We start from the raw sequence: 12233 nt of genomic DNA, 5'->3' as shown, positions 1-12233 counted from the left end.
CATCTCATTCTTTCGTCTCTTAGTTTGCTTGTCCCTGTACGCTGACGTATGTCTTTTCTAACCTTTTTTGCATAGCTTGGCGTGTGGCTGGACATCACCACGCTGTATTTGCACCAAATGATCCATCTGGCCATCCATATTTAAACAAGGTATATTTATCATTTCAAATAATTTTTTCACCAACATTTTTCATGGTGTGATTCTGTAGTGTTCCCCACATGCATTTCTTCCTTTTCCCACCCTGATTAGGTTGAGTGCCCGAGATGTGTTTGGCTGAACAGATCTCCTGGCATGTAGTATACTTAACGCTAGTCAGCTTGGTGAACATGCATGGAGATCAATCTCCTTATTGGCTGCTTCAACATCTAGCACCTAGTCTAGTCATCAGCAGCCAATCATTACATATACGCATTAGTGCTTCTATAATTCCAAATCTCCTCTTTTAGTTCTAGATGCACCTTAGTACATAGTGAGCTATATACTGTCCAAGATTCGCGCGAAGCACCACATATCAGGTTCACTATGGAGATACTCTGGGTCACAGGAGCGGCCCACTTTCCCTCCAACCAAGGCCAATTTTCCTGGGATCGTCCCTGACATCAGCGGACCACCCACCGTCAGCAGGATCATCTACCCACATCCCAAAATGTAAAAAGCCCAGGGTAGCTGGAGCCTGGATGTTCTAGGTACGTATAGACCTAGCCCATTCCAGGGTATGCTCCAGGTACATGGTTACTCTACCATATCACTATCTTTTTACCACCTGCAGTTTTCACCCATCTGCTTCATACTGCACACCCCTCAACATTTCAGGTGTCCAAATCGCTGTGGCAAGAGGTGGAAAAGGGGGCTGCCACAAAATTAGGCTGGGCCGGTCTAAAAGTCAGAAGATGGGAGACATTGCCACCCATCTACCTTACCTGAATAGTGACCTAGTGATGATGCAAAAGAGGATTTCCCAAACCAGCCTATACTCCCTACATTGCAGGACAGCGGGCAGCTACCCAGGACAGCACCAAAAAACCATGAAAGTTGGGACGTATGATATTGCTTTTCTACGATCAGACCCATTTCCCCCATATATTCTATTTGCTTTTTGCTCACTTTTTCATCACTTCCCTTGGTTACCGACTTTGGCTGTATATACTATACTACAGTCTGTGCGTTCCAAGGCTTCAGCCCGGTTGTATTATGGGTTTTTTTTCTTTCAGAAGTGGAGTGTGGCGTATGATGTAATAAAGAATATCAACTCTATCTTGTAAAGGGTACCTCCAGGTCATACTGATCATCCATAGGCTCAGTTTTAATTCAGCAACTCCATAAAGGCCACCCTACTCACATATGAGAATGGCTGGATTAACCCTGTGTAATGCATATTACATCATAGTATATTAATACTATACCATCAAAGAAACATCACTGATTTAAATATTGTTTATACAGGACCAGCCGTTTCTTGAGGATAAAACCTACCGGGATTAAGTGCTCATAATGCATAGTTAGTGAGCTGTAACAGCAAGTGACCAAACGCCTCTGCCATAGTTTTGTGCACGTACGGAGAAGCCTTATGTGGCTTTCATGCTGTTTCAGAGCTTGTGTCATGGTTCTTCTAAAGAGCATATATTACAAACTTACCCGTCTGGTAGTACAAATATAAATTAAACCACCAAGTAAGCCAAAATATTAAAATACGGTTCAAATTTAGCAAATGAAATCATAAAGCATTATAAATCGGGTAGATCCTAATGCTTAATTCTTGTTGTGTGTAGTTAGACACTAAATTAGCAACACCTACACATACCGGGTTTCAGGCCTTCTTACAATTTCATAACTATTTATACAACATATATATTGGTATAAATAATTTATCTCTTTCAATTGATTAATTTATTATCTTACTAATCAATTGATACTATGCTATTAATGTTATCATGATGTATATCAATAAAGTTAAGAAATTGAAATAAGGCCTGTAGGTGTTCCTAATTTTTGGTCTCGCTACACACATTAACAATTAACTATTTAGAGTAATTTAGGGCAACACTCCTTTTCAGGCAGTTTTTGTGGAATTAACTCCCCAATTGAGGATAAGACAGGAGTAGTCCCCGCATATCTTCTACTTTATATTGTGACCTAAAAAGTGTGTCTGTCTGCCCAGAGAGTTTACTATAATGTGCTTAAATGAACAGGTGAAGTGTTCATTTAGCACATTATATTAACATTATAATGGACATTTAAGCACAATAATTCACTTACTATAAGAAGTAGTTGAAAAATCAGGTATACAGAGCCGACAAAACCATGGCTGAAAGGCTGTGTTCAACAAATGCGTGAATTGCTAAATGCATTCATTTTCGATAATGGATAATGGCACAGCTTGTATAGAACTGGGAAATCCTTTTTCACTTTTACTTAAAGTTAGTTTATTCAAATTATACCGTATACATATCCAATTACGGTATTGAGGTCAGAAATAACATTAATTCCTTCTGAATTGCCAACCTTTTATACCAAGCCAGATTTTTGCGTTATTTAACATAAGAGCCAACTAATACATTAAACAGGTGCTACAGCGACTAAACCCCTGAGGCTCTCATAGCTTCATGAGACTGTGGTGGTCCGGTGGGAGAATATGTATCTCATATAACTGATAGATCAGGGGGTATAATCTATTTGTCATCTTAAGATGTCAACAAATGACCAAGGATTTCTTGCACTTTTCACGAACTACGGTTCAGGTACTATCTGCTACATGCACTTGTCTGCTAGCACTCATGATGGCACAATCTTCCACCTCAGAACCCTCGGTGGCAACCTAGTTTGCATACTATGCTCAGCAGAAGACCATCAGGAGTCTGAATAACTTTACCATATAACAGAAACCCTTTGTCTTATCTAAAAACACACATCTTTCGGTTAACTCCAGTTAAATCCGGGGCCAGGCTGGGTGTAAGGCATACCAGAAAAATGCCAGGTGAGTGAATGCCGATAACTCGACTCACTGTCAAGGCCAATGCTATAGCGTAGTATGTGGCCACCTGCTGGAGTCATTAAAGAGTAAGCTATACTTCTATATCTAGGTTTATGTAGTTTATGTTTCCAGCCGCCGCCGGAGAGCCTGTGATCTATGAATCAGTAGCATTAAAGTGGTTAAATCACTGAGATTTCTTGAAAGCCTTCTTACTCATTGAATAATACATTAGGCAGAGCAGCCTTGGGGATGAAACCACAGCTCTTCTGCCAACTCTCCCTTTAGTGAATAACCTCATTTGTGTTTTAGGACACAATATTCTTTCTATCAAAGACCACTATTAGACAAAGGCACTGTGGATAGGGGGCAGCCTTCGTCACCCTGGTCAGATAAAAATATATCCTGCTAACTAGCTGCAGTTTGGGAACAGAAGCTCAATCCATCTGGTCATCCAGAGGTCTCATAGGTCAATTCTATAATCCTTTTATATTTCATTAAAATTCATACGAATGTCAATTTCAAACCTAGGCACATGATTTATTTGTCAAAAATATCTATTATAGGTCCAATACATAAAGGTTAAAAAATGCTACCCAATAACTCTAATGTACCATGACGCCTGAAGGTTTTTTTTTGTTTTTTTTTACAAAAAAAACGTAATACCAAAGGTCTAGTATGTCAGCTTCCATGAACCTGCCATTAAAAAAACGTTCATATCTTCAAATTCATATTAAACATGCCATTAAAAAATATTTTATGCAGGCAATATGTAGAAAAGCCAATGAATCTGAGACTTGTAATTTGAAACGAAAAGGTACAAGGTAAAATAACCTACTATTCTTAATTTTGTCTCAAAGGGGAAATAAGTGTGCCTTTACCAGTGCTAAATTTAATAACTATAACACTATGACGAACTTTGATGCAAAAGTATCGAACTTCCACCAGCATCGAGATTTCACTTGTTGTATTAGAGAAAAGTAACTGTTCCAGCAGTGGCCAGTCAAGTGGAATATTTTTGTGAACCAATACTTGTCATCGGCCATTGAAAGGGAGAGTCTTTCTATGAGAAACCCCCTGTAGAACATTGAGAGGCAGGGGTGGGCTCCATTTTTAAAAATAAAAATGTCCTTTTAATATACGATGGCTTTAACGCTTATCAAAACAGGCCACCGATATTGAAGACATGTAGACTAAAATACAATTTTCAAATGACACGAAATGACAGATGTGCAGGATGTTTCGGCAAATGATTATTTGCCGTTCCTTTCAACATGGCAACAAGAGATGAATTGTGGGAATTGCATAAAAAGGGAGCTTCACCATGTTCCTCCCATCAGGGGTTATTGGCTGTTGTCATTTGCTATGTATTAAGTAGAAATGAATCATTAATTAAAAGGCTTTCAGCTCTTAACCTACAACATGTATTACGTTCTCAATATTAATCCAAGCTGCCGGGTAAAAGTAAACTTGAAACATGGTTCCTTTGTTTCCTTATTGTGCTCATTCAAGGATTGCGCATGGACAAAGGCTGATGCTTATCTGGTGGCCCTTATGAAAAACGGCAATGTAATAAACCTTATTATCTCTCTTCAAAGTCAATCACGCAACATCCATAGCTAGTAATGACTACACAGATTATAATAAAAACATGTAAATGCTCATATACACCCAGTGCACAAAAGTGCTTTTGCACTTTTTTTTTCCTTTTCACTAATGTTGCTGATGTAGGTTCCAGGCTATAGCTGGCAACAGATTCTCAGAAATCAATTTGTTAAGCATCACTTTGCTTTCATTTCCATTAAGAATTACAAAATGCATTAACATTAGCTCATCTGGACATACGGGCAATGCTGGATTTTTGGGCATTTCAAGTGTTTAAAAAATTCCATATTTTATATATATATATATATATATATATATATATATATATATATATATATATAGATAGACAGACAGACAGACAGACATACACATGCATAAATACATGCACACTTATTTTAAAAACATTTTTATGGAACATAAATGCATTAACACTAAAAAAAATACACAATTAGTTTAAACCTTTAACATATACAGTGCATTTTTTTTATTTGAAATACAAAATAGATTATAAAATTATATTCATCTATAATATTTACAACGGCTAAGCAAATGCAATGTACTATAAATATATACATGATAAATATAATAAAATATCTCGTTTATAAAATGTTCTATTTTTGTGTCATTTTGTGGTGATTATAATAGTAAATTACCGTTTCCTCTGTTGCTTAATATCGATGGGCTTGTTGATCGCATACGGTGATCCATGTATGTAGGCACTTCGGTACCGAGCTACCTTCTCAAGTGTCAGGTATTCACAGTTCGATGGTAAACTCATCTTTGCTACACAAAGGATCTAGAAGCACCTGATAAACATTCTTCTGGATGCTAGAAATAAATGCGTGTGTTCTTGGTTTTCAGATCCTGAAATTCAGTCTCCAATAGAGGTTTCCTCTAGAAAGCTCCTTTCGTTTAAAAGTAACATTTATTCAGCTGCATGCACTGCCTGTCTGTGTTCCTCATCGCTACAGCAATACCTTGCTTGTTGTTCCAATCCGCTGTCATGCTCTGACCAATTACTTGTTGCAAAGGCTGGGTATAAAGTCCCCAGCTTAACAAAAGCAGAGGGCAACGTAGTACTTTTGACTACATGTACTGACAGCTTGATCAATATTCTGTGTAATCACTAAAAGCCAGTGCAGGCAAACATCGCTGGAAGAATCAGAGGGCTGGGGATCTATTCAGCACCCCTTCATGGGCACAAATAATAAAACAGATACATGTATCTTTATAAAGGAAAATGCTTCTCATATTGTCTGACAATACAAGTCCATTGAGGTTTTATAGAATATGGACAAAAATGATACTTGTAAAAACTGGTTAATACACTAAGGATTCTTGATTTCTATACATATAAAATTACTATATACACGCAAATTGGGAGTGAAGCTGGAAAGCACCCTAGAGGAGTTACTTTCTAGGTCAGGGCTTGATTTCCACTCCAGGTGCCCCTGAAGACCCATCATATTAATCAAAACATGTTAAAAGAAGGGGCACAGGTCAAAACCCGGTGGCAAGGGGGCTAGTGGACACAGACAGATCATGGAGTAGGTGTTGCTATCACCAAATCCTTCTCTTTTTTGGCCCCCCTTCCAAGCAATCCAGGCCTGATTGTTGGTATAGATTATTACCATCAGACGGATTTATATTCTACTTTATTAGTGACTGAGGGAGCTGATCTACTGCTATCCCACCTAAACAACCAAGGATGGTACATGCAATCACCTACAGTCAGGATAGGTATGGATAGCTGGTTGGGGGTATGGAGGTGGATCCGTAACAGGTGGCAGAAAGTGAATCCTTTATGAAAGTAACAGATGTATGTAACGGGTTCTATTCAATATCGCATATCCTTAATGTCATAATAAAAGGGATATTACACGTTGATTTACCCAGCACACTCTTTTGTTACTAATATGAAAGTAGATAGGTTCCTGGTAAATAGCTGGGTGGGGAGAATTCTACCGAATTCCCCAAGTAATTTTCAAAGTGGACATCATACAAATTAAAAAGAACCTCTCAGCACTAAAGCACACATTATGTCTGGAGTGTCCCTTTAATGTAGAAATATTTCACACATCTCACTATATATCATGAAGGGGGCTAATGAATGCATAGTGAACCTAGTGAGTTGAAATATTTAATTCACTTGCAAATGTCTCATTGCTCTGGCAGTCGAGGGGTTATGTCTACATGAGCCAAACCTGTGATACTGCTCAACATGCAGAACTAGAAGATTCTACTCTTAAGCCGAAATACAAGTCTGTGCTTCATGCCTAATGAATACCCCTGAACACAGGAGAACATTAACACAGCAAAATACACTATCCATACAAATATACAGATTCAAGAAAAATAAACCTGCAATGTTTAAGAACATTGAACAGAGAATGAGCCTCTGAATGCACTCAGACAGGGAGACAGGGGATCCTTATACATACACACACTATATATATATATATATATATATATATATATATATATATATATATATATATATATATATATATATATATGCTACATGATTGTTTATAGGCTATTGTTCCAATCTTATTTAGAACAGCATTATTTAGTATACTTTTGATATCATAGTCATTTTACTTTACATATTTAAGACATTTTTAATGTGTACACATATATATATATATATATATATATATATTGTGATCCTGCACCCACACAGGGTACCAAACAGCACGGTCCTCTAGGGTATTAACGCCACATCTCAGTTAGGTAATCACCCACGATTTATTTGTAGTCCACGTATGAAGTTATTTACAGGATTACATAGAACACAAATTCCCTACAAACAAAAGCCTAGCTCGTCTGAGCGCTTACTAACATATAACTCCCTCACTACTAAGGGTCTAAACTAAAACAAAACGTAATCCCACCAACCTCTTTGATGGTCTCTTTTTGTGCATAGCAAGCTCTGCTGCTTCCAAACAAACTCTCTCTCCCCCTCTGTCCAACAGGTCAGGTTATATTGCAGTCAGTGCAGCTTATTACTTGCAGCTGACCAGTGCATTGGAGTCAGCTTAAACTCCTGGCCTGGAACCCGTGTCAGTCCAGGTGCATGTAAACTGCGGGGTGGAGCACCAGCCTGCCCTATATGTCGTATAAAACCCTGCAAAATCGAGGGGGAATGTATACCCCTTCCACGACAACACCCCGCACCTTTTTACAATATATATACACACAGTTGTGTGAAAAAGAAAGTACAGCCTCTTTGAATGCTGTGGTTTTACATACAAGGACATAATAATCATAATCATCTGTTCCTTAGCAGGTCTACAAATTAGATAAATACAACCTCAGATGAACAACACATTACATATTATACTGTGTCATGATTTATTCAACAAACATAAAGCCAAAATGAAGAAGCCATGTGTGAAAAACTAGTACACCCTTACTGCTTCCATAGGAATTAAGATGCTAAGTAGCTGTTAATCAAATGCCCTTGATGAATTGATCATCAGCAAGTGTGACCACCTCTATAAAAGCCGAGGTTTTAGCAGTTTGATGGTCTGGAGCATTCAGGTGTGTATTAACACAATGCCAAGGAGAAAAGACATCAGCAATGATCTTAGAGAAGCAATTGATGCTGTCTATCAATCTGGGAAGGGTTATAAGGCAATTTCCAAACAATTTAAAGTCTATCATTCTACAGTGAGAAAGATTATTCGAAAGTGGAAAACATTCAAGATATTTGCCAATCTTTTCAGGAGTGGACATCCCAGCAAATTCACTCCCAGGTCGGACCGTGCAATGCTCAGAGAAATTGCAAAAATCCCAAGTTTTGCATCACTACAGGCCTCAGTTAACATACTAAATGTTAACGTTCATGACAAAACAAAAGGTTAGAAAAGTCTGAACAAGTATAGTTTGTTTGGAAGGGTTGCCAGGAGAAAGCCTCTTCTCTCTAAAAAGAACATGGTAGCATGACTAGGTTTGCATCTGAACAAACCACAAGACTTCTGGAACAATGTCCTTTGGACAGACGAGACCAAAGTGAAGTGGAGAAAACCAACCGCAGCATATCAGTAGAAACACTTCATACCAACTGTCAAGCACGGTGGTGGAGGGCTTATTTTGCAACCACAGAACCTGGAAACCTTGCAGCCATTGAGTTGACCATTAACTCCTGTGTATACCAAATAATTCGAGTGTAAAATGTGAGGCCATCTGTCCGGCAGCTAACGCTTGGTCAAAACTGGGTCATGCAACAGGGCAATGGTCCCAAGCACACCAGCAAATCTACAACAGAATGGCTGGGAAAAAAGAATGAAGGTGTTGCAACGTCCTGGTCAAAGTTCAGACCTCATTGAAATGCGGTAGCGGGACCTTAAGAGAGCTGTGCATAAACAAATGCTCACAAACCTCAATGAACTGAAGCAACGTTGTAGAGATGTGTGGGCCAAAATTCCTCCACAACAATGTGAGAGACTAATAGACATATAGAAAACAATACTGCATGTTATTGCTGCTAAAGGTGGTTTTACAAGCTATTGAATCATAAGCTGTAATTAGTTTTTTAAATATAGCTTCTCTGTTTTGGCTTTATTATTAATGAGTGTAATATGTCATGTGTTGTTGTTCTTCTGAGGTTGTATTTAGCAGGGGCGTAATTAGAAACCACAGGGTCCTGGTGCAAAAATTGCCCCGGGCCCCCCTTCCAACATACACTCTGGCACAGACATATGCAAACACGCTTACACAAATTACACACACTCAATTTCACCCAATTACACATCCATACTCACACACACACAATTACACATCCATACTCTACCCACACACAATTATACATCCATACTCACAGACACACAATTATACATCCATACTCACACACACACAATTACACATCCATACTCTACCCACACACAATTATACATCCATACTCACAGACACACAATTATACATCCATACTCACACACACTTACACATCCATGCTCACGCACATACATACATGCAGTTTTTTCTCCGGCTGCTCCAACACTGTGCAAGCAGCCTCTGTTTCACCTTGGGGCCGCATGGTGTAATGTGACCCCAATATGCTTCTGTCTCCCTGTGCCAGTTAAAAATTGTTTAGAAAGTGCCCTTCCGCCCCGAAGCGTAATGATTGGTATTATGTCCTGAAATGCGAAAACCATAGAATTTAAAGAGAATGTACTTTCTTTTTTCACACAACTGTTGACAGCTGTGACAGCTCTATACCTGGAAACTCTTCAGGGTTTTGCCCTGAGACTCTGGGGAAAGCGCGTCTGCTCTGGGTTACTAAGGGGAAACTCTGGGTTGTGGTAGTGGCAACTTCAGTGGGACGTCAGTAGGACCTCCTACTAGCATCCCAGAAGGGGGGTCCAGTTTAGCTGGAGTCAGAAAGAACGAACTCACTGCCACCAGGCCCAGACTGGCCATTTGGCACACCAGGCAAATGTGTATCCAGCCGGTGGCCCCATATATGTAGTTTGGTGGCTGCTGGCACTGAGGTGCCAGGGATGTTTTTCTTCCCCAGTCATGGCTGTGAGACACAAAAATATTCTAATATATGTAAATATTGTACGCACTGCTATGCAGTGCACTGGATTGTGGGGATTTCATGAATTCTGTAAATATACATGTGGTAAGGAGAATCAAATCTCTAACCAGCATACTTGGGAACTTTAAGGTGGAATCAGAGCAGTGAGTGGCCAAGTTTGAATAGCAATCCCCATAGACTGAACGCTGGCCCATGAGTCCGGTAATCTGCTCTCATTTCCACAGCCTCCAAGAGAGATCTAGAGATTTTTTGTTATGGTAATGAGAAATTGGCATAATGAAAAGCTGGCTCTTATATCAAAGGATCCAAATACTGTGATTGAGCAATATTTGATACTGTCTGTTAAGTATTATTGATTAGAGATGACAATTTTATGCACTTTCCAGCATTGATCATGGTCTGAGTGATGTACAAATGCAACCAGAAAGCATTATAATAATTTTCCTGATAAGAGTAAAGATTTCAAATGTACTTAGTTTGTTTAAAATTTGAACTACTCAAACACATTTTGAGCTCCCGTCGGCAAAAGCCAAGACCAGGACTACACCAGTAATCAATGGTGCTTGCTAATCTTAACAGAGTATACAAGGAAGGGAAGAAAAGCCTTAGTACAATCCCACATTTCAATGGCAGGAACATTTAAACTGGAACAAGGTGAATAGTACAGAATTTTAAAATATAAAAGAATACATTAAAAGAATATAGGACATTTAGAATATGGCTGCACGGTGATTGTGCTTTATAAAGTAAGACGAGGAAAGGCAGTGGGGGAAAGCCGTATTCTGATCAGGCTGCGTCCTCACTGTTTTACTTTCATCATTAAAAGGCGTTCAAAATCTACTCTGTTCTGTACTTATTCGAAGGCCACGACACATAAGAACATCTCTGTAATCATCACTTTCGTGACAGTAGAACATGCAAAGTCAGTGTTATGATGACCAAATTATAGGAAGGGAATTTGTAAAATAAAGAAACTATTTTTAAGTGGCTGCAGGTTTTAAAAAAAAATTCCATTATCGTACACAGCCAGCAATGCACACGTTAATACTGTTCCTCGGTAACATGCTCACCCTGTACTACAACAGAGAGGGAAATTAATTATACATGCGATAGACATTAGATGTTCCTGAATACAATACAGAGCCAAGGACCTACCTATTCCCTTTAATGTTAAAGTTTTAACAGCAGGCAGCAAAAGGGGCAAGCGAGATGGGAAGCATTTTTATTTTATTTAAATCTTGCTATATTAAGTGTTACAAGAAATGAAACCAAAAAACATTTTTCCTTAACATGAATGGTCAAAATTGATATTTTAGCAATGACAGAAAAACCCTGTTACATCTCTGATTCTTGATAATTGTAAGCTAAGAAACCGTTTTCAGAATATCAATACATTTGACGGGTATTATGATGCAATGAGCCGACTCCTTCCAAGATCCAATTGATTTTGTTCCTGTGGAGTGATACCGGCTTAAACCAAGAAGTCTTTACCCCTGTAGTTATTCGATTTGTGGAATAAGGTGACAAGCACTCATTCCTTCTAACATTATATTATCCATCCTATGCTACCTCAAGGGCTAATCACAAATGAGGTAAATGTCTTTATTTATAATGAGAAAAGTACATTTTTGTATACTTAAATCAAGACCAGGAACCATGCCTGGACTAAGCAGCTGGCAAACTGGGCAAATGCCCAGTGCACCAGTGGCAGATGGTCCCTAGTATCCAGCAAAAGTGTAAGGGTGTATAGCATGTAGTGATGTGTATCCATGTGTACCCATATGTCATTCAAGTGCCAAGGCAGATTTTAATCCCTAGTCAGGCCTTGCCAGGAACCTTAACCTCGTACTCCTATGTCCACGAAAAAAATGTGCCAGGATTACGTGTTGGATGTACCGGTACATCCTGTAGAAATTCCCAGGGTGCTCTCCAGCCGGCTCATTTGCGATGCAAGGGACTGCCTTACCACGGAGGCAGTCCCACGAGAACCAATACATTAACAGAACTTGATGTGATCACTGCGATGACCAATCAGTGAGGAAGAAGGGGTTAAGGGACATTCCAGCCATCATATGCACTTTAATTCATATACTATCTGTGTGGTACCTTCTGTTTTGC

General features: G+C 38.9%; 1 protein-coding gene across 1 annotated transcript in view; it reads right to left on the bottom strand.

Moving 5' to 3' along the window:
• LOC149285527 (3',5'-cyclic-AMP phosphodiesterase 4D-like) overlaps positions 1-5351 on the bottom strand; it is a 161502-nt gene extending 156151 nt beyond the window's left edge. Inside the window, exon 1 of the mRNA XM_089495281.1 lies at positions 5227-5351. Coding sequence (XP_089351407.1) covers positions 5227-5351 — 125 coding nt within the window. The remainder of the gene's footprint in view (positions 1-5226) is intronic.
• Between the last annotated feature and the right edge of the window lie 6882 nt (positions 5352-12233).

The sequence above is a fragment of the Sceloporus occidentalis genome, unplaced genomic scaffold, assembly GCF_023333645.1.
Source record: "Sceloporus occidentalis isolate IW3139 unplaced genomic scaffold, rSceOcc1.0.p SCAF_78, whole genome shotgun sequence".
NCBI lineage: Eukaryota > Metazoa > Chordata > Lepidosauria > Squamata > Phrynosomatidae > Sceloporus > Sceloporus occidentalis.
Note: the sequence above shows the minus strand (reverse complement) of the source record. Positions and strands in the feature narration are given on the sequence as shown.